Here is a 26,895-nt window from a genome sequence, read left to right as displayed (position 1 = left end):
GAGAAGTGGTGTGTTGGCAATGATTAGAACGAAATAGTTCCATAGCCAAAATATATATTTTTTGACTTTCCGCGTGTATTTAAGAATTTGTGTGGGTATTTGTTAAGTTTGAACATTTTTTTAAATCTCTGGTGAAATAAAAACGTTATGTTAACGGTAAAAAAATATTACGTGCCGAAACCGTGGTCGCGCATTAATAATGTTAATAGTCACTTGTTTGTTTTCTCTTTCAGCCGTTTGCAGTCTGCACAGATTACGCCATATTGCAGTGTGTTTTAATATATTACTGACCGTGAAATAACGTACAGTTTGTGTTTCAGGATTTTGTGTTAATATTGTGTATTTTAACTTTGTTATATTATTTATTATCTACTATTGTAATGATGGAATTTGTTATCGTTTTGATATTTTGTGTGGTTCTTGTGATTGCTGTAATGGTAATTGGTTCCGGAATGGGGAAAGCTACTTCTTCGCAGCGTCAGATGGACATCATTAACGTCGCTCAGAACTTATATGTTTTAATTAGGAAAGGCGACTTGAAGAAATGTGACGTTACGCAGACGACCGCGTTTCTTCTCAACATCGCAAAGTCAACTGTTCTCAAGTAAGTAGGCTTTTTTCGTTTTCATGCACGTAAAAAAAATATCGACTGTGTCCTAAGTATTGTCGGCCTGTGTTTTAACTCACGAGGTTTTTTGTGTTTTATTTCCAATTTATATTTTTTGGTGTGAGACAACACCGCCATGTGGCGTCTCTGTTGAAAAGTTAACCTAAAATCATATTAGGCCTACTCAGGTCCTAACAATAACAATATAGGCACTTTCAAGTATTTTTATGGGTTTGATACACGTTTGTTTATAACGATGTTTATAAACTTTATGATAGGTTTAACTATAACATAAGGGAGTGATTTTATAATTTGCATTTAATTAGTTTTTCATCTGTTTGGGAGATCACAAAATAAATAAAAAAACACTTCATTAATTTCGTGGACAAAGTCTGTCATGTTTCCATTTAGTGACCACAAAGCAAATATTTGTGACAAAATGCCATATTTGGAACACTGCCTAACTGCGTATTGTGAACGGGTCCCCGGAAAAGTGTTATGACAAATGTTTTTTTTTTTTTTGGTTAGGTACTACAAGAAAGACATTGAAGAAGTTTCAACACCAGGAAAAAAGAGGAAAAAAAGGCCACAGGAAGGAAAGTCACTTGACACAGTCGACGATTTCACAGTAAATGCAATCAGGAATGCAATTTACAGGATGTACGCTGAAGGTAAAAATTTGATACTGAAGAGTAGTTTCAATATCACTGGGGTAGGCCCTACTTAATTGTATTCATTTCATATATCCATATGCAGATTGACCGGTTCAGTTTTTTTCCCGATATCATCTGTCCTTTAAAAATACTTAACATTTTTGGGTGGTTTGTTAGGTTTCTTTATTGATATGGTATTGATATATAGAATATTGTGCAACATATGAAATAGGTACACGTCCTTTTAAGGTTAGGTTAAAGATAGAAAGAAAATTGTTACATTCTAAAACTACAAGTAATGTTTATATCGTTATACACAGTATACATATTAAATAACCTCAACTTTTATGATGTATCAGAAGGTTAAATAATGACTATTTCCAGTATCAATAATATCCAGTTGTGCGCTTTAGCAGTAATTGGTTACAAATTAGTGAGTTGTGGTCTAAGCAAGCATGGTTATTAAAAAAAAAATTGGGATACTTAATTGGCTAAATTGTACTGTGTGGCAGGGTCCAGTACAATATATATTCTAATGCAAAATAGTGTCATGCCCCGCCTAACCCTTTAGAAAATATAGGGGTATTGTTATTTTATAAACAATAGGCCTACTTCATTGTAATGAAGTATCATATGAAAACACAACTTAGCCAGACAAACTGTGTGTTAGTGTATGAAGTAACAGAAGGTTATAAAACAGTAAAAGTTTAGTATCGCGTATCCGATTCAATACATTGATCCTGATCGCATGATCCTGCAAATATTGATCCTGTGATTGATGATGCTTGCTTTTCTAATTTATTACGTTTAAAAATCCTGTACAAAACCAAAACTAAAAACCTGTGATGTAGTAATGAGTTATGATTTAAAGTTGAATAATAATGAAAATATATATGTTTTATTAAACTTATGATAATTATTCTTGCTATACCACAATATTTGATTACGTTCAGGATCTTTGATCTGAATAAATGAAAAAAAGCATGCACCACACGATCAATAGGATGTACAGGTTCATGCATAAAGATCTAGGGATCACATGGGATACACGATACAAAACATTTACCTATAACACAGTGTAGAGCTTGTAACTTATTGATTGCTAAATTGAATGCTGAAATAATAATGTTTTACACAACTTCAATACAAACGCGCAATATAATCGTCATATCATTGCAGACAAAAATACTGCAATGTAGAATTCCTCTAAGCAAACTACAAAATTTAAATTAATTTAAAAGTATTTTTGAAATGTAAGTTTATTAAAATTATTTAATAAATGTAAATTGTGCACTTAAATTATCTTCTACGGGGTTGTGGTTTCGCTTAGTTTTGTGTACCTCTGTTATTTCATGTATTGTTAATGTATGCAATAAATTTACAGGTTTGAATGTTACAGTCGACACCATTTTGAAAGAAATCAGGGAAAGACAAATAGATTATTATGGTGGAAGATCAAGTCTTCATAAATTGTTAAAGAAGATGGGATTTTCATGGACAACTGTTGATGGACGAAAAGCTTTGATAGAGAATGAAAACATAGTATTGAAGCGAATAGATTTCTTGAGAAAGTATAAAGAAGAAAAAGAAAGAGGTGCCAATTTCATATTTGTTGATGAAACATGGATTTTCCAGAGAGGCAAGGCATTAATTTATTTGAAAATTTGTTCTGTGGTCCAATACAAAGTATTTAATTTCCATTTCATATATTTTTCAGGAACTGTATCAAAGTCATGGCAGGACAAGAGTCTACAATCTGCGAAGAGACATACTGTTGGAGATGGTAAAAGGTTTATTGTTGTTAATGCTGGAGGGCGCACTGGCTTTGTGCCAGGAGCAGGATTACTTTTTGTTTCAGGTCAGAAGACTGCAGACTACCATGGCGAGATGAATGGGGAAACTTTCTTGATGTGGTTTGAAGACATGTTGGTGCATCTGGAGGAACCCAGTGTCATTATAATGGACAATGCTTCATATCACAGCACCCAGGTATGTGCAATGGTAAAGCAGTGTCTTTTTATTGCTCAAATTGTAATGTGAAAAATTTACATGTGTATAAGTACGAATATTCGAGACTAATACATTTTGCCAGCAATAATTGTTATCTTAATAGTATGCCTACACTACATTTTTATAAACTATAATGTTTGAGCTGAAATTGATTACACACACACACACAGATATATATATATATATATATATATATATATATATATATAATGTAATTGAATTACATCATAGTGCAAACTAATTTAGTAGAGGGTTTGAAATACCAAATAAAATTTTTTTTATTGCAAATAGCATTTGAAAATGACATAATTACTTGTTTGGTAAAAGGACCCACTTTATGAATGCTCTGTTGCCCTACTTAATAAATTAAAATAATATTTTCAAAAAAATTTCTAGTCACTAAACTAACATGCTTTGTTAAATTTAGAAATTCATTACGACAATATGCCAAAACACATGTTTGCTTTGCATAAGTACAGTAGAACCCTGTTATAATTTGTTTTTAAGGGGCTACAAGAAAAAAAAACATAAGCAGGAAATTCAATTTAGTACTTTTTAGTGTGGATTTATTGCCAATGGACTCAACAAGCTGCATAAAGATATATTTGATGCTCCAATTTGCTTGTAGCAAGCCAAAAACAATTTTCTTTAACATCATGGTGCTTCCAGCTTCTATCTGCTTTGTATTTACTTACACATTGTCTCATTGCTGTAAAATTGTCTCATTTCTGTATAATTGTCATAATTCACGACAGTGTTTACAGTGGAAATGCTTAAGTCCAGTTCTTTTGCCACTTGAACATGTGATTTAAGTGAATACATTTGAAAACACACAGAATGGCTAAAAATTTATGAATTTATTTGTTTTCCAAGGGTGTCAACAGGCAGTTAACTGCTAACATACACATATACATAGACAGTATAGACAAAGGCTTTTAATTTTTTTCGTCTTCTAAAATTTTATGAAGTGAACATTACAAGCACGAAACGCATAATTTGTGAAACATTATATCCAGGAATTAAATACATTGTCCTTATAGGGAAAATATTGGACTTGAAAAATAATACATTATAGGCAGGAAAACTTTATAAGCAGTAAAATTGTAACAGGGTTCTACTGTCATGAATTCTTATCAGCTACTTGAGTATTTAGTTAAATGTTGGCATAACGTAGGTTGAGAAAACACCTACAACGAACTGGACCAAGGATGCACTGATCGCGTGGCTGGAGAAGAATGAGATAAAACATGAAAATAATTTGTTGAAAGTGGAGCTGCTGAGAATAGCTAAACAAAACAAGCCCCGAATACGGTATATTATTTCGTTTTTTTTACAGCATTTCTTTAAAAGTGAGATAGTTGCAAAAAATTACGTATACGCCTTGTTCTAACACACTTTTCAGATATGAGGTAGACGAGTTGGCTTGTAACTATGGCCACAAAATTCTACGACTCCCACCCTATCACTGCCACTATAATGCAATCGAACTAGTTTGGGCTCAATGTAAACACCATTACAATAGTAACGTGGGGCGGGCCAAGAGATTTGACAATGATGCAGTTGCAGCCATCTGGAAAGAGGCTCTTGATGCTTCCACACCAGAGAGGTATTTTCATGTTGCATGACCAATGGGGTATTCCTTTTGAAGTAGAAATTGTTTTATTTTCCTGTAGAACATTCCTCAAGCTTCAGCAAAACCCTTACCATACATTTTTACATAATACGTAAGTATTGTTGCCTAGCAGCCTGGTCCTAGCATTCCTTTTGATAACTTTGTGTGCTAGTGTGTGTATAGTGTGATTATCATTTTGTGTATATTCATATACCAGTAATACAGTTTTAAAACAATTGGTAAAAATAAGTGGTTTGAATTTGTGTAGTTGTCGTTTTGAAAATGTGTTGCATGTATGTGTTTGTGTTCGTGTTTGTGTTTGTAATTTTATTCCCATGTGATTCATACATATCTGTGTAGTTTCTAGATCTAACAGTGGTGACTTATTTGCAAGGTTTTTTTTTTTTTTTTGTAATTGCAGTCCATTTGCAGTTGTTTCATTTCCATAAATAGTTTTGTATTTATTAGTAATAATTGTGATATTACTTTCTGTTATGCTTAATCTTGTGTCAATGACTTTAAAGTTATGGTGGGTTCAGTGCTGTAGGCAGATTTCAATATTCAGATAAAATTTCAACGTAGAGAATTTTGAATATTTTCATCTAGCGAACTTGAATAGGTATTTACACATGTAGTTCTTGCACATTAGTATTTTCAAAAGTTATGTTATTATAGTGAAATACATATACAGTAAATCATCAAAACTATTCAAAAAATTAACTTTTCGCTACATCTCACTGTTTTTGTCTGGGACAAATTTTAACCAAAAACAAACACAAAAGTTATGAAATAAATATTTTATCATATGCATTCTAAGCCTTTATTGATAACATATAAAATATTTACAGCTTTATTATATCTTGAATAAACCACTCAAATTTTTTTTTTCAGATAACATAAAACAAAACATGTTACTTCAAGTATTAAATAATAGCTTTGATAGTTGAGGAAAACACATTAAATGAGTTTTGTTGTGTTTAAAAATAGTTTCTTGTGGAGTGAGTTCAAAATTGTATGTAATAAAGAGCATGCCATGCATTGTTTACTATGCCGTTTTGACAGAAACAAACATATTTTGTTATAGAGTGGTTTTTGCTATAAACAGGTCATTTATATAGAGGTTTTACTGTATACATTAATTTTTTTTAGATGGGCGAGGTGTGTGGATCACGTGGAGAAGCTAATTCAAGCAGACTGGGAGAGAGAAGTCCACATAGACAGCGGCACCATTCCTCCACTCATCATCCACCTCGGCGAGGATAGTTCAAGTGAAGACAGTGACAGCGAAGAATTTGAGGTTACGACACAGCAAGTAGATGGAGACAGTGAAGTACTGGCAGTTCCTCTTGATGATTTACCCGGGTGTTCTTATTGAGGTCTGTATGTAAAACACCTGGGCAACTGTAAGTATTGGGGTTTGAAACATTTTTTTTCTTTTATGCATTCCCATTAAGTATGTTGATTACTGGAACTTTATGTATTAACTTTATATTACACATATTATAAAATTAATAATAAATTTCATTTCTGGATTCGTATAGGTGTATGTGAAACATTTTATTTTGTTGTGTCTCTTCATTTTTCAGTGAACTTACTTGGAAAACAAAAAGCCAGTCCCCATCCAGGGCCACAAATAAATAATGCATATAAGTGGTATAGAAATTACTGTCAATTCTTTACCACAATTTTACTGTTCATAAAATTATGATTTTGTCTAATAAGTATACTCAGGAAAATGTATATAACCATATTTTTATTTGTGGCCTTAACCGGCAAAATGGTAGGGGTTTATTAAATAAAAGAAGAAAATTCATTTTTAAATGTTTTCATCTGAATTTGTTAATTTTATTAAACCTTCAATCCTTAGTCTTTTCCAGATTGCTTAGATGGACAGCCATATGTATAATTTACAATACTTTTTTTTTCAGATGCAGAAAACTGTGTTGAACTGTACTAAAGGATGATATTTATTGCTTACATAAATGTTGTAAATTTATATGTTCTCCTAAAAATTTACTTTAAATTATATGTTATTTCTTTAGCTAACAAACTTATTTTTTAATATTTTTACCATTGGGTATCATAAATGTTATGCACATATACATGTATACTTAGATCATATTCAAATTACTTAATATATATATATATATATATATATATATACATACATACACACACACACACACACACACATTGTTTTGACAGCTGGTGATTGTATACAAACCATTTGACATTTGTCACATGGCAATGTTTTTGTTTACATACGGCGGAAGGATACATAGTGACATTAAAGTAGATCCGGTGAAAAGCAGGGCTTCAGAAAAGTAGGAGGTTACCGTGGATGGACTATACCAAACATTTGTACTGAAATGCGTTTCATGTGGTCGCCTTGCATGGGAAACAGTAAAAGTAATTTACGTAATGTGAAGTCCTATATTATTTGGTTATTATTTTTTACTAAATTTTAATCAAAGTATATTTTTTACTGATTTTATTTGGTTTATTTGATTTTAAAGAAAAAAAGAAGAGCTCAAATATGGTTTACTAGCTACCTGCCTCCACATAGTTTCCGACAATGTTCTTCAGTTCTATCATCAGATCCTCAGCAGTTCATATACAGAAGCAAGAAGAAAAATGTTTATTACAGCGCCCTCTGGCGAGTTAACACCACAACACACCTATCTAAGAACCATTGCCGATGAATCAAAAACCTTATACAGGAAAACCGTATATAAATAGGTCACACCGTTTTGGAGAATATGGGATCATTCGTTTTTTGCACACACAAACAACCTCTCGCCCTAAACGCATACGCCTTACCTTGTACGCCTTCTCCGTTCCGCCGAGGATAAAAATGCACACTGCGATCTAAGTATGAGACATGCTATAGAAACTGAATGTTGGCCAACTGTAGAAACAAAACCAACACTGTTTCTATTTGATTTGTTTTTTTGTTTGTAAATGGCATTATTATTACAACAATACAATATATTTTTATATGACACACGCTAACTAGGGACTGAAAAAATTAGGATTCAATGACGTTCAGGATATATTACACAGTACTATGTATAAACGTATATTCGCGCAAATAACGACAGTTCGTTGGTTACTGACTTGTGAGCATGCTCAACTGTGTTGTCTACAATTGGATGCTTCTCAGGTTGAGGGTTTCTCATTGGCCCAGAGTCGTTCAGGTAAACAATGAGTCAATATCGAAAGCAGGTCAAAGGTATATGGATTTGAATTTTAGCGTACAGCGAAATGAATTCGCGAATTTTTCCCGTCTCTACCGGCGACTAACATGACCCACCTAAGGTAAAATATTTAACTCAGCTCACTAACACATACATATATGGATGTTTTAGTGCACATATTGTGGGAGCGACATTTCTGAAATACGTGTCAGAATTTTGATTTCGAAATATAGTTAGACTGGTGCATTGATAATAGTATTATTAGCATTTTTTCAAGGTTTTGTTTCCTTTTTTTTTTTTTTTTTTTTTTTTGTATTATGCATCTTGTAAACTAATATTACATATGGCGGGGAAATAGCTTCAAAGTGTGTGGCAAAACTAACACGAAAAACGAGTGCGTGTTGTCGAAGCCCAATGAATAAGTACGATTTCTACAGTAAAAAAAAAATTATATGTAAAAAGGAAATTATGTTTCTATAACTTAAAAAAATCACTGAATCACTTTCTATTATGTAAAGAATATTATTTTGAGTTAAATTTATATATTTAAAACATTTATAGATGCACAAATAGCATAACAAATCTACAAATTCAATCTAACACTGTGATGCGTTATTTAATTTTAGAATTAGATTAAAATTGGAAAGTATGAGATAGCTAAGACAAAGAATAAACTTTTGATAGTTTGACATGATTTGAAACATATTTGAGGTTATGCTCGAATTTCTTTGATGGGGAAAATTCCGTCTAGTAGTTGGAGACAAATATTTGACAGAGGTGCTCCAACGACCCAACGGGCTCGGCACGTCTGGACCGCAGCCACAGAGCCCGCATGACACGAAGGGGCGTTTCTAGCAGGGGGAGGCACTGCATGGGCGTCGCAAGGATATATTTTGGGGGGGGGGGGGATGGGACTGCAAATGATATAGTTGTTGAGGAATATCCATCCCCTTGGAAAAACGCGGGGGGTCCGGGGGTTCTCCCCCGGGAAAATTTGGGGTTTGAAGGTGCAAAAGGGTGGTTTTTAGGCATTTTTCTTTACTAAATATTCTAATTATAGTTGGTTACAATATGTAATTTATTTTTTATAAAAAATATTTTCAGAGAACAAATTGTAAAAACACAGTGCTCACATTACCACGATTGGACTAAATGCACCATGCGCAACATATGGGTTATATCACAGAAATCATATTAATAATATAATTACGAAACTATATATATTATTGGAGGGGACGAAATTGATGACTTTTATTATTGAGGGGACGTGTCCCCCCCGTTCCCCCCCGGTTGCGACGCCCATGGGCACTGCACTGGCCGCATCGAGCGGCTTGACTGCAGCTGCTCGCCTGCGAGTTCACTCGTCGCGCGCAAACTCGCTGGCTGTCGCCGACTTGCCGCTCGCTTTGCCCTCCAGTTCGCCTTAGCCGCGGTTAGAATTGTCGGTAATTATCGGACGTCGCGGCTTTATAGAAACGGAAAGGGGAAAAAAAAAATTGGATACCATGGTTTTCACACACTAAACACGTCCCTGAATTTACTCCCGAGGGATTGATTCGTAATTCATAATAGTTAGTGGGGAAAAAAATTAAAATTATATATCTTACATTACAATACCTTTGTTTTTACACTGCCGCCGCCATTTATTATTTACACGCAATAAATAGAAATATATGTTTTCCATATACTAGAAATGTTCCTGATTTAACCCTGCAAGGAAGGTTTCATAATTCTCAGTGACGTAGCTAAGGTGACTGGCGCCCCTGGCCAGACTAGAAAATGGCACCTCCTTTTTGATTAAACGAGAGGGGAGGAGGGTTCAGTAACCGCGAAACCGTCGTGGCGTCCCCCCCCCCCCCCCCCCCCCAAGCCAACGCCCCTGGCGGGGACCATCCTCAACACCCACTTGCTACGCCACTGTTACTTCCTACTGGTTTGTGAAAAAATAAAAGTTTTCAGCTTGCATTACAATACCTATGTATGTATTCACGCATTCGCCGACATTCATTTTTTATTTTTACCCGTGCGGTTTTTTTTTAAAAATAAGAAATTTAGACAATGTAGTTGTTTTAGTAATGAAATTCATCTGAATACGACTGCATTGCAGTTGTAAGGGATTTTTAATGCTTGTATTTCGTGATTGTTGTTTTATTAGAATAAGTATATAATTGTATTACGAAATGTTTAGTTTGTTACAGTGCATTTAAAGTTCGTACTATTTTGAGTGACGTTGTAACGAACGAGTCTAATGGGAGCCTAAAATTTGAATTGATTTGTTAACGTCGTTAATTTTGTTAGGAATGCGTGCTGTGCACTGAAGTAGCTGACACACTGAATTTTACAGTCTTTCCAGATAATTCTTTGATTACAGCCGTCGTATATTCTGTGTTCGTTATGGCTGGTAATTCATGTATCCAAGTTTAGCCCTGTATCCTGAAGGCTTGATCCTGTGGTACATGATGTTTGTGTTTTAATTAAGTACCGTTCCAGATCATTATTTTATTTCACGTTAAACATAGCTAAACTTGTAGACGTTTTAAGCGGCCGAACTTCCACGAAATTATATATATATATATTTATGTGTGTGTGTGTGTGTATGTATATGTATACATTTGTATATATATGTATATATATATATATATATATAGCATTTTGCATAATTAGCTGGCAAATTTGAATTATTAAATTTTTTGTGCAATATGAATAAGGAGAAACAAATGGAACAAATAACTCTTAAGGGGCCCGCCTCGTCAGGGGTGTATGTGTGTTAGTGAGGCGGGATGATAAGCGCGACGCTCGCTGGTGCTTCCAGCGCGGTATAGCCTCTAAGCGCAAGTCTCTGAACTGGCGCGCAGTCTTCTCGTCGTCACAGGATAACTGTGAAATTTGAGCGGTGACCGTAACATTATATGGCGGAGAAATGAAGATAAAGGTGTTATGCAAGCCCCTTAAGTGCTTTCAAGAATCTGTACCGGTTGTTTTACGCCTAAAAATTACTCTGAAAACATGCGTTTTAGCCATTTTAACTCTTCTAGAAATACAGTTTAAAAACATGATCCAAAATTAAAAGTACTTTTCGGGCCTCAGCGAACTCTTAAATGCTTTTCGTAAACATGCCCCAATAGGATATCTTGAGTAGTTTTGAAATCGCGTTGTTTTTCCTGAAGCTCTGCGCACCGTCTGTGTGACCAGGTAGGCGGGCCCCTTAAGATTTCTAGGTTTAAAAGTAATGCTGGTAACTAGTAAGTGATATGGTTCAAAATTCTTTCAGAACTATTTATTTTATTTTGCCTTTTGAAATCATAAAAATAATGATGATTTTAAAAGGCCAGGAAAAATTTTAAAAACATATTTTTCTAAAAGAAATTAAGCAAATTAACATAGCAGCCAGTATAATTTACTTCAAACCTAAACAGTTCCAGTTTTATATTTCATTTCATTCTCCTTATCCGCACTGCACAAACACGTTAACTTTTTTTAATCTAATTATGCGAGAAAGTATTCGATTATATATATTATATATTTCATTATGTGAAGATTCAGCCTCTCAAAATGTCAGGCAGTTGAACCTTGTGGAACGTAAATATAAAATAATGACCTGGATCGGGACATTCACCCTTAAGTGAAATCAAATATCATCCCAACTGGTTCTCATCAGCGCAAGCACGTCAGTGTGTAAGTGTATTATTGTACAGACGTTGAACGTGTATTTTTACTGTGAGCTTGTAGCGGGAGGCGGTGTTCGTTGTACACCGCGTCGAGAAGAGCATATATTTTTTTTATTTGTGGGCGGAGAATATCATCCGGTCATTCATCCGAACCTTCCCCCCCCCCCCCCCCCTCCCATGACGGCGCTCACCGGAACGTGTGGCCGGCGTTCAGAACCGGTAGCCAGCCTGGCCGTTACCTGCGCCCTGGCCCCCAGTCGCCTGCTATACGACCGCCGTGACCGCCGTTGCATGCATGGGGCTGTCACTACATAGAGCCCACGACATGAGTTAGGAATATTGTCAGGAGACGGCATACTGTGACGTAGTTAAAGTCACTTTTTAACCTCGCCATCGCCATATTGTTCCGCCCAAAAAATAGCTGAAAACGTGCTTAATAAAATCTGATATTAGTTAAGTATGAATTAGAACCCCCGTCGTTAAAAAAAAGTCACTTTCATAAAAAAAAATACGGCTTCACACAGTTACTACATAATCATGCAGACGCCTACTACGTGGTTATTATCGATTACGTCTGTACCAACATCATAATGTAAATTACATATTTATATATTATATAACTATATATTAATATGATTATCATGACTCGTATGACATTTTAGTGTTGATGAAATTATTTTAGAACTGAGACACGAATCAACAAATGTTACGTCAGGTTAGGGATCCTTTTTTTTAAATCGCGCTTGTTTATAGATCGTTATGTTTTGCACATGCCTGTCTGAAGTATTTAAAATTATAAATAGGATGTACAACTATTGAGCGCCTAAAATGTGAATGTATCGGGATACCTCAGCAAACGTTTATGTTTAAACACCAACATTTATGTTAATTTTTGTGTGCTCATGTGTGTTTGAATCTAACAGTCGATTTTTTGAAGGCACTAGCTAATCCAAACTTATGCGTTCATATTTGTGGTATTTATAGCTACCAATTAAAAAAAATTGTGCATTGCATTAGATGGGATTTTATGGAAATTAATATCGCGATTTTTGGAGCCAGAGATGGTTATGTATTATGAAACAACTAGGTAACCCTGACATTCTTAGTTTAAGATAGTCAACTCAACGAGCCAAAACTTTAGTCCCTAATAAATCTTATTAAAATCCCTAATTTTTTGACATGAACATCAAGACATGGAAATACAAATCAAAACACCTAGACCCTGAACCCAAGGAATTCTGCAGCAACCTAAATATTAACGTCGTTCGGGACAAAAATAAATTTCTGTTGACTTTATGCTACGTGTTGCAATCCCTTGTGAACGATTTCAGAGAGAAAATAGGAAATTATGTTTGACGTGGGAGTGAAATCTCTGTTTACTTCATGCTCCTTGCTACATGTTCCACAAAGCTGCAGTTGAGGTAGTATCCTAAATTATTTTGCTTCTAATATTATGTGTTTTTGAACACGATTATTAATAGATTTATGATACAACCATAATTAATTGTTTATAAAAGGTATTTTCTACTAAACTAGTCCTTATTGAGATAGTTTTTATAAACTTAAATTAATCAATTGTAGCGTTTACTGAAAGCATGGGATCGTGTGGCATACAGATTTGGATTAACTGTTCGTACGTAGCTTTAATCTTCAAAGTCTTTATTTTTTATATATCATTCATTAATCAATTTTTAAAAAATGAGAATGTCCATACTCATAAAACATGAATTTTTCAGGGTTTTGGGAAAACCTAATTTATTTATTAACCAGAATAAGGCGTATCCGCAATGTTGTTGGTGTTGGGGTAGACAGTTACTTGAACTACGTCATATCCTGAAAATTCCTGACTCCAAGGGAAGGGGATGACGGTAAGGGTGTATCTAATGAATACGACAGAACGCCAGACAGACCGCAAATACGCATCTCGTCACTCGACAGTCCAAGCAATCCCAGAGACAGGAAACAGAGCATCAAGCCACTGTCTGTGTTTGGGCGGGCCGCCAGCCCCAGAGACAAGGGCTCCTAGGCGTGAATGTCAAGTAATACGCTGGAATCACAACAGCGCGAATGACGCAACGCGACGGCGATAAATGGCGTCATTGTGAACAAGCCATTGTTACCAGCACGACAAACAAAAATAAACTAATTTATATTAAATAATGTTTCTTGCCTTTACATTGAACCAAACATACAACAGTCATCAATGTTAACAGTTTTTTATTTTAGATTAAACTTATTTAGGCGCATTATGAAAAAAACGATTAGAGTTAATTTTTACAATTCGCGCGCACCATGCAATGAAATTTTCATAGGATGAAAAAAAAGTTACATACAAACGAAAATTATATATAAGCTTTTTAAATTTATACATTAGTAACTGGTATTTAATACTGGTCTATATAATTAAATAACATATATTTATTGTGAATATTAGTGATATAAATTGTGTTTATAAACATTTTCAAGTGTATTTATAAAAAGGTAATTCTTTGTAAACACATAAATGGCTGTCCAAACCACCTTTTCCAATAAGAATTGCTGTATCATATCATAAATTAAAATATCCCAGAACGCAAGAATCCGAATATTCCTTTTTATTGCAGTTGTGGTTACAACGGTATAAATTAAAGTAATTTTTATCAAAACGTTCCCAAACCAGCATAAAAACAAAACCCCTGTGCTACTCCATTTCCAGAATTAAAACTATGAGATTTTATTATAAGAAATTGTTACGAACGCGAGAGACCAGACCACGATGCCAGGTACATAGCGGCCCTGCACGGCCACTGGCGTCACGCGCCGTGTCACGTACGATACAATTGACGTAAGGCATGCCACGGCCAACTGGCCGGATTACAAGGGTCGTCGTTAAACAACCCCCCCCCCCCCCCAATTCAACCCGCGCACCCTCCAGCCTCGGCGCTGATATCTATTGCTAAGCGGTCTTGGGAATTCCGCGAGCCCGCGGTGCGGAGTGGCGTGAACAGACGCCACACTTCTGGATTGTTCGGGCGTCAGGTCGGCCAGGGGTTACCCGATTCGTCACAGATATATTCCGACCTTGCGGCCGGCATTTCTCAACGTTCTCCTCCCAATATGCGCCAATGAAGGGTAGTGCGGGAGTATCTTCCTGTTATGTTTCAAAACATTCCAGAGTTTTTTTAAATTACAGAACTGTTAGGCATCCCTCCCTGTTGTTGATTGGGAGGGTATTGGAGCTTCGGCGCCGACCAGAGGCCGGAGCCACCAACCCAGCATAGTCGCCTCCTCAGCCCCTATACCACACTCAGCTAACCAGACAGTTGGCTGTGCCCTGTGCGCTAAGACTTTATCAGCACTCCTGGCGCCTTCCCCAATCTCCCACACCACACTGGGACCCCTCAAAACACCCAGTGAACCCGTGGTCCGGTGGAGGCCTATCCAACCTCTGTTAGCTATCCAGGCTAATACCGGAGCTGTGTCGTCGCTCACAACGTCGACTCCGCATCAGGCTGCTCCAAGCGATCGGAGCACCACTACCAAGTACGAGTCCTACCCAATCAGAATCCAGGGCCTTGTAGAAAACCTCAGCGGGACACCGTTCAATCTTTCATGGATTCTTCCCGTACTACTACTACCCACTTGGCGTTGATTCGGCAGACTGTTCGCCAGCTGCTAACCGACTGCCACTCTTCAAAGTTATTCCACAGGATGTCCTCGTCTCCTCGGATTACCCTCCGACCTGCCGTACCTCTGCCGGGCAGATTTACTGCCGATTAAGGCCCGGAAGTGCCTGATCGTGCCGGAAGTGCAGCGATCGCAGGAAGCCCTGACTAGAAATGACAACCACAGTGCGTGTGCAGAAGGGCCTCGGGGTTGCCTCGGTAACTTCCCCCCCCCCCCCCCGGACCACTGAACTAGGAGAACGTATCACACCTAGTCGAGCGGTTTACAGCTCTTTTTTTAAGCCCGGGTGCACCCGAACACAGGGGCGTATTTCAAGGTCCTTCCATTACCATAGGCCTGATCCATTCACTATGGGGCCCTTTGGGGCCGAGACGCCGGGGATCGGCAGTCGAACCCCCCAGAAAGGTTTCAATCGCATCTGTTGTTGCCCGCATATTCAGCCAATCCACCATTTCTGGTCCCATACATGCAATTGAGGATGTACTGCGGCAGGGTTACGCCCGGCATTGTCCTCTTCAGTTAAGACGATGCTATGACCTGAGGTTGAGGCTGCCAATCCCAACACAGTCACCACGATTCGCCCCCAACAGCGATGCCCACGTGGAGACAGAGGATTGCCACTTGGTGCGGAGGCTATATATTCGCATCCTTGCACCCATTCGGTGAGCCTGTTGGATCATGTCTCGGATACTAGAGCCGGCAACAGCTCCGACACCTCAAGGGACAATCACCTTCCCCACAGGGTCAGGTCCACTCCCGCCCCCGATTCGTCACAGCTGCTCTCGTCGGTTCCGGAAAGACGATGCACTAGTACTTAAGCAGTGACGCTAGCCTCCGCGGCAGTCCCGCGCCGGTGTCCCGCGACGAGTTACGCGACAGTGCCGCGAAAGTTCCAAGCGATTTCCGAGCGACAAAATGTGCATTGCTGAGAGGCAAGAGATTCAAGACTAAAAAACCAAAAGCCACAAACTGTGACAAAGTATCTGAAGAAATCTTTAATGTTCATCCACGTCAATTAATAATACAATTGCATGAAAATTTGGAAAAATTCGTTGCCCATGAAAAGAACATCGTTCGCCAGTTGAATGCCATGAAGTATTTAAAAATAAATATTCAAGATGAGGATGTCCTTTTTCACATGGATTTCAGCGAAAATACTGCACAAAGTATGCAGAAGATAATACAAGCATTTCATTTCGGTGGATCACGAGCTCAGCTAAGCCTACATACAATAGTGATTTATTAACTAGGATCAATACGATCGTATTGTACAGTCTCTAAGAACATAGTCCATTCACCTGCAGCCATTTGGGCACATCTACAATAAATCTTTAAAGCTCTTCCAGATGGTATTAGGCGCGTACACTTCTTGAGCGAGGGCCCCGTTACGCAGTAGTAACAAAACAATGCTTTTTATAATAGCAACTAAACTTTCTGAAGAAATTTTTACATGGAATTATACAGAGAGTGAGCATGGAAAGGGTGCACCAGACGGTGTCGGAGCAACATGCAAACGAATGGCAGATTTTGTTGTAAACGCTGGTGGTGATATTAATGATATCGAACAATTCTTACAATCCATCCAGAAAATGATCGACAAAATTGAAAAGGAGGCGACGAAACAGAAGAGTTTCAAAGGTACCTTAAATGTGCGTCACATCACAGATGTATTTTCAAACTCTATCCTCGGTCCAACTAGCTGTACTATGATTAGAAGTCTCAGCTGCTTTTGTAACAGCAACAATGCTGTATAATGTACCGGAGAGAAAATGAATAGCACCGATGGTTTCCCGATTCGTGCACGCAACGTACAACTGATGTACCCGTACTTCGCTACGGCAGTCTACAGGCAGATCACTCTTGCGCCGCTCATTATACATGCCCCTCCTTGTGGGTACGCCACTGCCGCGCGATGCCCGTTGTCATGGAGACGCAGAAGGCATGAACAATGCAAAATCCTGTTCTCATGTAGACAAAGTACCCACTGTTGCCTGGTTTTAACCACCCATGGGATCTAATTTTCGGAAAATGTCATCCTGCGTAACATAAGGAACATTACTGTGAAGTTTCAAGTCTGTAAAATATATATACTAGAAAAAAAGGGCAATTTTTGATATTTAAAGTACCCGCAAAATTTCAACGGTGATGAGGACTGCACTAACAATGAAATAGTCGTTGCCATAGAGACGAATGAAGCATCAACAAAGCAACAGCCGTTGCCATGGTGATTTCCTACCAAAAACTGGAAATTTTGATATATTACGCCCCCGAAACTCCCGTTGGGATCGGATTTCCGCAGAATCAGTTCTTAGTGAGCGTCTACATCACAAAATGAGTAACTATGCTAAATTTCAAGTCAATCGGGTATATAGTTTTAGAGATCTCGTGATGAGTGAGTCAGTGAGTGGTATTTCGCTTTTATATTATACACACACACACACACACACACACACAAGTCCTTGTCAGAATTGTAACGGAAGAGGAAAATTATTGATGGTCCGAAAAATGAAAACTAGTTAAAAATAATAAAAATAATTCTAGTAAAAGAAAAAAAACAAATTAAAGACAGAGAGAGGAAAAAAACAATAGTTTAGGTTTGCTATTTAAAGTGATAAAAAGTATTTAAATACTAATTGAACTCTTATGAGGGTACTGATTGCTTCGTTGTTAATATCACACGGGTGTTTTTTACTTGTATGGGAAAATTAAGAATGATAAGGCATCTAGTGCGTGGCAACAATGTTAATAGGCAATAGGAAATAAACTTCTAGCGCCTGCGGCATTGTCAACACACACTTCGAACGTGTACTGCATGTTGTATCTAACCCCCTCCAACGCATTTGATTCTAAATTGGACTTTTAGTAAGGATCCCTAATGTTATTGATAATATAGCCTATAGCCTTCCTCGATAAATGTACTATCCAACACTGAAAGAATTTTTCAAATCAGACCAGTGGTTCCTGAGATTAGCGCGTTCAAACAAACAAACAAACAAACAAACTCTTCAGCTTTATAATATTAGTATAGATGCGAAGCCAGGTGCTGTAGCTATAGTCTGTTTCACGCTTAGAATGCAGTACAGAGTAAATGACTAACACTGATGTCAGATTGATACTGCCCGGGTTGTTAAATAAGTCTTATTTTGAAAAACCATCGTTTGTCAAAATAAATATTAATAACATTTTAATTATACTATTTTTTGATTTTTCTAAGACCAGTAAATAGTATCTACTGACAGTATTGTTACAAGAAACTATTTGTAACACACTGTCACTATTAATACAAGGCATTCCATGATAGTATGCGCAATGCTGAAAAGAGCTAAACTTCTTAAAATTATTCAAATTAAATTATTTAAACAAAAATGGTTGAAACCAATATATAGCATCTTTCAAATACATCTTTTTAGAAATAAAAACATGGAAATTATCAGATTATGCTCATTGATGAAATACACAAGGAAAATGTTTTCACAATTCTCACCATAAATTTTACCTAACAAAATACAATTTTCCCCGATACATTAAACAAATTTTCATTACGTTACAAAGTTTTGTCTGAAGCTTTTGCACTTTATGGCGTGCATCTGGCAAAAGAACACACCAAAACCAAGGACACAGAGCAGAAATCGTGCATTGGAAAGAGAAAGTAAATGCCCATTTCAATGCAAACTGCAATCTCAGGATTAAAAGTGCAATAGTACTTTTTAAGTGTTTTTTTTCGAAGTCCAGAACTACCAACTAACTCAAAAAATCAACTAAAAGAAAGCAAATAACTAAGTTCGAATCTGTGTAAGCCATCTTGCTGAGAAAGTCCGGCGCAGCCACGCAGCTTGGACCCTGGAATAAGTTCACGCTTCGCGGAGCGGAGGCGTCCTTTCTCCGAGGGAGGAACTGAGGCGTGGCGTCGGCCGGCGCCGGAGCCGACAGCGCGGTCTCGTTGCGCGGACATAGGTCCCAGTGGCGGATACAGCAATTTCTTTCGTGGTTGGTCTGTTTTGAGAAGAGAGGAAGGAGATGAATTCTGAGGGTGGAACATTAGAATTTGTGTATTAAAAATAATTATATGAACATACCCCATTGATGGCATACATCGGTTGTTATAGAACAAAAAACCTCAATAATTGACAACAAAGATGAATACATAAACACATGGAGAACAAGCCAACGTCAGATGATGTCAAATGTTACACGCCTAAAGACAGCACAAAGAATTCCGTGGAAAGAATTTGGACAGGAAAAAAAATCACAGCACAAACGAGCGCAGTGGGCTGACAACGACGAGATAGTTGCAACAAGAACAATAAAGACACACAGACGGACCCAACTAAACCAATTGGTACACTGTAGGCCCCATCCCCCTACCCTACCCAACTGAGCACAGCCTCAAGACGTAAAGTATATCCCGCACGACACGTTTTGATTGGCAATTTACTCGAACTGTCAATCAAATTGTTCCGTGTGGAGAGCAGTTGGCGATAAATCTAAAATTGAGGGTCATCGGGAGGTTTCGGCAAATACAAAACGAGCCAGTCATATTGTGCTGTGTGGATATCGATTATTTTCGGTCAACAGTCGCAACGTGAGCGCCAACGGAATAGCTTGTCGTGTTATCGTCTGCGGTACTGAGGTTGTAATGAAAACAAAAATTGAGAGAATCGTCCTTATAGACATGTTGGATATGTGTGAAGGCTTTCCGTTTTTGTGTGATGTTTCCAATGAGCCCTATCACAGAAAAGAAGCGAGACAAGAACCCCTATCCAAATTATTACAAATATGGAAAGCAATAGACCGAAATAAAAAGTTAAATTATAAAAAGTGGAATCGCAAAATATACTAAACCGGGCGGGATCGTGGTATATAATACGATACCGTTGATAATATATCCTCGGTATCGTGTTCAATACGACAATAAGTGGGCTGTAGTATAACTAGTATATAATAAGATACCTGAGAGTTAGTTTCATAAATAAATTTTTTTTTGTGCAAAAACTCCCATATTCCAGCGTTCGTCCCGCAAAAATGTAAAGGTTTTAATGACGTCATAGCTGCCATTTGGTAACGTTTACCAATATTGTTATGGAATCGTGCTGTAGACTACTCCCATGTTTCGTTTAATTTGGCTAAAAATATATCTTGCATTTGGTACGTGAATTAATACAGATTTTTACCTACTTAAATCATTGGATGAATTAAAATAACTTTGGCAAAATTATAATCGTGTCACAAAGATGCCGTTAAAAACTGAAAACTAACATTTGCAGCAAATTAATTAAGTTTGTTAGTATCTGTTAATAGCAAATAACAGCAAATACGTGATTTAGAGTAGGTCCTCCTTTGTTGGTTGATTAATTATTTCAAATAGGGATAACAATATGTAGGTTGATGAATATAGTATGTTATGCACCATACCTAGGGAGGCGGAGAGCAAAAAAGGTGGAATTAAAAAACTTTTTTTATGTGGGATGCAGGGCCGGCGCGTCCATATAGGCGAACTAGGCAACCGCCTAGGGCGCCACGTAGCTGGGGGCGGCGCAGCACGACACATAACAGCTGATATAATATGTTTAACGATTATTTAAACTAGATGAAAATATATTTTTGTAACAGTTTGGAATGTTTATATTGATATAAGTAATTATTTTAAGTCCACGGTGACCTGTTTATGATTTCTAATAAGTAAAAAAGTAAAAAAAAAAAACACAAGCCTGCTTACATTTGATTGTTGACAAAATCTTAGGCTTACGTAGAGGTGGGTCGAAAAGTATCAACCTGATACTTTTTCACTGATACGCGCCTGTATCAGGAACGGAAAAAGAGTACACATGAAAAGTATCAGAACCTTTAGTATCAGTTCAGAATTCACCTGGAACAACACCACGGCCAATGAGCGCAGTACCCGATCGCAGATGACGGTCACTTGGGCGGAGCTTGTGAAAGGGGAGGGAGCAGGAACGACGAATAAGGGATAAAGAAGGGAAAGAATGTAGGGGAGGAAGCGCAGGGGAAGGCGTTGAAGCCTTGAAGGAGAGGCGCAAAGCGATATTGTTACAAGCAGGGCTGCCACTCATGGGTTTTTCCACCCAGATCTGGGTTTTTCCAATGGTGTTTGGGTTTCTGGGTTTTTAAATAATGAATTCCAACAATTCTAGGTTTTTTATAATTTTAATTATTTTTATACCTAAAACAATAATAAAGGTAGTAGCTACTGTATCTGTTGCAATATCTGTTTGATAAATGCAAACAAGTCTATGTGTTTCACACACAAAAATACATATAAACACAAAACTAGTTTTCAAGAAGCTAAGTCGAATATTAAATTAGACACATTCTTCAAAGAGGCTTGCAGAACACAAAACCAATGCAACAATTAACCTTCAAACCAATCTTGTAGAATCAGACTCTGAATAAAGACTAACGTACATGATGCAGTTTTATAAAAACATTTACCGGTTTAAAGAATGCAGTGATGGTGTTTGTTTTGTCATGTATATATTTGTAGGTTTTTTTATGATATGTGCTGGTCCAAGAATTACTTATACAGCCATTTTGCTGCAGTGTAATTTTCTTGTATTGGTTGTATTTAACCATTTTCAGTCTTGTAAGGTAATTAATTGTTTTATATTAAAACCAGTTATGTTTATATTTTTGAATTAGTACGCAAACATTTTCAACGATAGCATTTTAGACGCATCTGGGTTTTTTACCCATGTGTCTGGGTTTTTTTTTTTTTTTAGGTTATCTAGGTTTTTCATGAATATCAGAGTGGCAGCCCTGGTTACAAGTCGTTTTGTTTATTGTCCTACTTCAAAGTACGCTCAGTGCGCAGTGCGTGCACCGTCTCAGTTTTTGTTTACACAAATTACAATTAGCAAACTCATTATTTTCCGTGAAAAAATTCCACACAAATGAAGTCTTTTTCGTGCACTTATCCATTCCTTATTTCACTATAAAAATACTAACTACAAAGCATGACAGCCCGCAACATGGTGATACACGCACGGCCAGGACGAACTGCAGTGAATGTTGAACTGATTGATACTGGTTGTATCAGGCGGGCATGAGAGTATCAGAGGTAGAGAATTACCAGTCGTGATAAATAATGTATCAGATTCTCCTTCCGGTCGCACGGTCTGCGTACGCGGAGCTTTTTTGCCTCCTGGGACCGTCTGATACAGAAGTATCAGAGACTTGTAACATGATACAATGCTGTATCAGTTTCAGGTTGGAACAGATACCGAAAATTGCTGTAACAACCCACCTCTAGGCTTACGTGATGTATTTTGAGGCAGGGAAATTTTTTTTGGGGGTATCCGGCAAGAAGGGGGGGGGGGGGGGTGGAGGGTATTATGTTTTTTCGCCTAGGGCGCCAATTTACCTTGCACCGGCCCTGGTGGGATGGTTAAGAAACGTTAACCACTGTTCATAAAAATTTTTTACTTCACAAGGAGTACAAATTGTAAATTTTCTAACCTTGTTTGTTTAAAGTAAGTTTTTTTTGTCGAAAGGTGAATCAACAATATTTATGTTTGAGGCATCTACCATTAAAACTAAACCACAATTACCATTCGCAATATCGTGATATTACATACTTTTTTACATATAAATGAAATTTTTATTCGCCACGTAACTCTGTTAAAAACAGACGGAGGCAGAAAAATAAACGCCGATTTCAAATTTACTTAAATGAGGTAATTAAAATTACTGGTATCAAGTGTTTCCACAATTTTATTTTCACAGGCACCAAACTAGCGTAAACTTCAAGAAATTTCCGATGGTCGGTATTTGAACAAAATATAAACACAATTAAACTTACATTTCTCTGTACTGACACAGCTCCACAGTGGCGTCACAAATTGTTTTTATAACGATAAACATATAAATACAATCAAGCATTGTCTGGCCTTCGTACTCGTCTGTTATACAGTTACGTTTTATATTTTTACTTAAAACATTTTACCAAACACAGTATAAAAATCTGATGAGTTTGTCTTCACAAATAAAGACGCGAAAGCTAGGGCCTATAGTGATTTTCCCGGACTCGCAACAATGAATCTAATTCGCTCAATATGTTTAGAAGATAGGAAAAGAACCACTAAAAACATGTGGCCCATGACGTTGACGTTTTTGGAGTAAATGGAATGTTGGTTCAAAATGCTTTTTAAAATATATATTTTCTGCCGACTGTTTATGTCGATATAAAAAAATCTCACTATATACAATGAACTAGTAATATAACCTATCAATCTTGACTAAGAAATGTTCTGTTTGGTGTATTATAATATGCTATCATACAGATGCACTGGCGATCACAGCGGGCGAGTATAACCGAAATAATTTTTGGATTACTATATCGGGAAGCGGCTAACAGCTGTTGAATGAATGAATTAGGGTTTTGCGTCTCGTCGACATCGCGGTTATTAGAGGCGTTGAGAGGTTATGCGATGAAAGTATTACCATTAGAATAAAAATGGGAGAACTACGAGAAAACCACCGGCTCAACCCGCAGGAATCGAACCCGGATCATTTTGGTAAAAGACGAGTTTTGTAAGTTGGATTTACATGTTTCATATGCACTTAAATTCAATAGGAGCTGCCAACAATACAGAGGTTCTTTTTTTTTTTAACCTAAAATGCATAGAAATTATTCAGGTAAATTTAAATAACAGATTACCATTGTATGTTATATCAAAGCAATAATTCAATTGGCAAATATTAAAAATTATATATATATATATATATATATAATAAACTTATGAATAGCTTAATTGAAACTCAGGTGACTTTTATCAAAATTAATCAGGAACAAATTCTTACCTTAAGTGACATTATCTGTTGTCACATGTGACGATCTGCACACATAAAATTATGTCTAATCTCACTACCTTAGCGCACGTTGAAACACTTGTCATAATTTGACACATACAGCGTGTTCGCAACTTGCTCCCTTACGTAACACTTTCGTAACACTTACAACGAAAATAACACAACCTGTTCAATACATCACACTACGCTGCATTCATTCCTTCACATTCTTCGTGCATTTTCCCCCCCTCTTAAGAAAAAAACGTAAATATTGGTTAACAGTGACACCAACATTGAGTTATATCGTAGACATAATTCTCGTCACGAGCGTGGCTATTCTGATTACAATTCCTTGAATCTATGTCTATGGCTGCTGTACTAACTTTTTTTTTTGTCAGTAACGAAAGAGCATTTATCTCCTTCAGGGGCTACTTTAGCAATAAACATTACCTTCTTATCAAAAAAAATCCTTCGGTTTGTTGTCTTTGACCTAACGAAAACAAATTTCTACATAAAAAATAAAAACATTAATATCACTTAATAACCGCTGAAACAAATATGGCGTCTTTGTGTTTCTGTCGAATTCCTTTAAAATTCAGTTACAATAAGGCTGGTATTGATAGTCGTGTATTGAGAAAACTCTTGAGTCCCTCTAGGCGAAGACCGTCTTGTTTCTCAAGGCAGCGATTTCAAGATCCATGTTTCATAGTCCGTGAACAAGATAAGTTTCATGAAGTCACCGTGCTCAAGCAAAAGATTTTTTTACGTACATCCTACTTGACGAAACGATTGCTTAGGACAGCCGAAAATACACGAACATTTCCGAACCTTGCCGACTTCACTCTTTCGTTAAATATTCTGCTACATTTCACACAGAGTACTAAAACCTCAGAATTTGAGGTGTGTTTGTATATTGAGGTGAGAAGGTTTTTTTTATTGTATTAATATGACGCCACTCCCGCTGCCTGTTTTAGTTTTTAATTAATTATTAGCGTTGTAAAATATCTCAGGGGTTTTAACGGGGGTTCGGCCTCGTGGCTGCAGACAGGAGCGCGTCTCGTTTCGAAAATTACCTGGGCTGTTTAGGCCACCCAGGACGCCTTGTAAATGAATGGTAAACGAGTTACAGGACACTGTACTTTATTCAGTATAGATACACCCATTCGTCCCGACACTGGCCGTGTCCGTTGTCGGACCGCTATGACACGCGTATCTCTATACGTGACGGTTTGCGCGACCAAGATGGATTGCAAAGTTATATCGACAAACTGAAACAGTGGGTTCTCGTCCCTGAGAAAGGTTTAGCCTGTAAATGAGACTGGTATTACCCCAACTTAGGCGGGCTGGTAAATACGTAGAAAAGTTCCTATGTTCAGGATGGTTTGCAGTCTAGCCTGCAACGAAATATTAACGTTTCAGAAATTACGTGGACACGCCAACTGGAGACGTACACGTAAACGTCTTTTGCCAATGAAAGTTAGTCACTTAAAATACACGTTACACTTTGCACAATTAAAAGGGAGAAAGGTAAGAGACGAAAGTTAGTCAGTATTATTCTCAACACTTATTATGTAGGAAACTTCGACGATAACGATTAATTGGCTAAAGAGCCGAAAATTTCGTACCACTACTACGCGGTCCTTAAACTGGACATGGAATTACGTATGAAAATAAAGTTCCCCGATGGGGAGAATTTAATAAATTAAGAGCCGCACGAAATATCGTGCGACTGGGTTGGGGTCGGCGCCGAGTTAATTAAAAGATTTCCGAAAACTTACACTATTGCTGAAATGTTGAAGAGATGCTAGAGTTGATGACCCGACGTTCGCGGAGCGCCCGACCCCTTCGAGCTCCAGACGGTAACTGGGCGCGAGACCGCCCTGCGGCCTCGCGCCTAACCATGTGAAAAGCGGGAAAACCGACCCGGCCAGTTTTGGACTTAAAGACAAGTTACAAAATATATGCTTATAAAACAATTAGACATAATTTCCCTTACATGAATCCTCTTTTAAATTGTTATTAATTTAGTTGTTTTAATTTGACAAATAATTATATATACTTAGTTAGGCGCATTGCCACACCCGGCCGGGCGCTGACGTCGCTTTGGTGTTCGTCGCGGCGCACTTTCACACACTCACGCTCGGGCGTGTTCGATGCACTTAGGGGCAAGTGTTGTTGTGGCATAACGACCTTTGCGGACCAGAGGGAGCACCGGCGGTTGGCGTCAAAAAATCTTGAATCACACCTGGAAAAACAGGTGTTTTGCAACCACAAAACCTTCTATTAAGAAATTGCTGTACTTTTGTCTTTCCTGTGCAAGTTGAACATTAAAACTTAATGTATCTAACGATTAAATAATAAACTATTTTCAAAATAATATGAAAAATAGGTTAAACTGTTTTTAACGTAGCTCTGCTACATTTCTACAGTTATTTTCGCTAATATGACATAAGAAACAATTTAACATATTTTACCATTTTATTTATGTTGCTAACCTAAACTAATCAATCATTTTCATTATAGTTTTAATGTAGTGCCATCTTCCAGGTTCTCGTGTTCGAGACCGGGCGTGTATCCTAGCGGGGAAAAACTGGCTCTTAGTGAAAATGTGTTCCAGGAGGGCGCCAGGCTAGCTCTGTATCTAACCAAATTTGGGTTCTGTGGGTGTGTTGCCCCT

At 37.4% G+C, this 26,895-nt stretch overlaps 2 protein-coding genes across 5 annotated transcripts in view; one reads left to right on the top strand and one right to left on the bottom strand.

Moving 5' to 3' along the window:
* The window catches only part of LOC134530792 (ankyrin repeat domain-containing protein 29), a 119,740-nt gene extending 95,261 nt beyond the window's left edge, over positions 1–24,479 (bottom strand). The window contains exon 1 of one of the 3 annotated variants that reach the window (XM_063365998.1): positions 24,231–24,479. In XM_063365998.1, the coding sequence (XP_063222068.1) occupies positions 24,231–24,242 (12 nt within the window). In that variant the 5' untranslated portion in view covers positions 24,243–24,479. The remainder of the gene's footprint in view (positions 1–24,230) is intronic. The other 2 variants (XM_063365999.1, XM_063366002.1) reach the window with 2 other exon arrangements.
* On the top strand, positions 270–7,006 carry LOC134530791 (uncharacterized). 2 transcript variants are annotated; one of them, XM_063365996.1, is made up of 5 exons: positions 270–604; positions 1,136–1,278; positions 2,645–3,249; positions 4,445–4,581; positions 6,032–7,006. In XM_063365996.1, exons 1-5 carry the CDS (start codon positions 381–383, stop codon positions 6,255–6,257), a joined length of 1,335 nt encoding a protein of 444 aa, XP_063222066.1. In that variant the 5' UTR covers positions 270–380; the 3' UTR covers positions 6,258–7,006. The 2 variants fall into 2 exon arrangements, with proteins under 2 accessions (XP_063222066.1, XP_063222067.1); XM_063365997.1 differs by lacking the exon at positions 4,445–4,581.
* Positions 24,480–26,895: the final 2,416 nt, after the last annotated feature.

Source organism: Bacillus rossius, chromosome 3 (genome assembly GCF_032445375.1).
Source record: "Bacillus rossius redtenbacheri isolate Brsri chromosome 3, Brsri_v3, whole genome shotgun sequence".
NCBI lineage: Eukaryota > Metazoa > Arthropoda > Insecta > Phasmatodea > Bacillidae > Bacillus > Bacillus rossius.
This window is presented reverse-complemented; position numbering and strand designations above follow the sequence as displayed.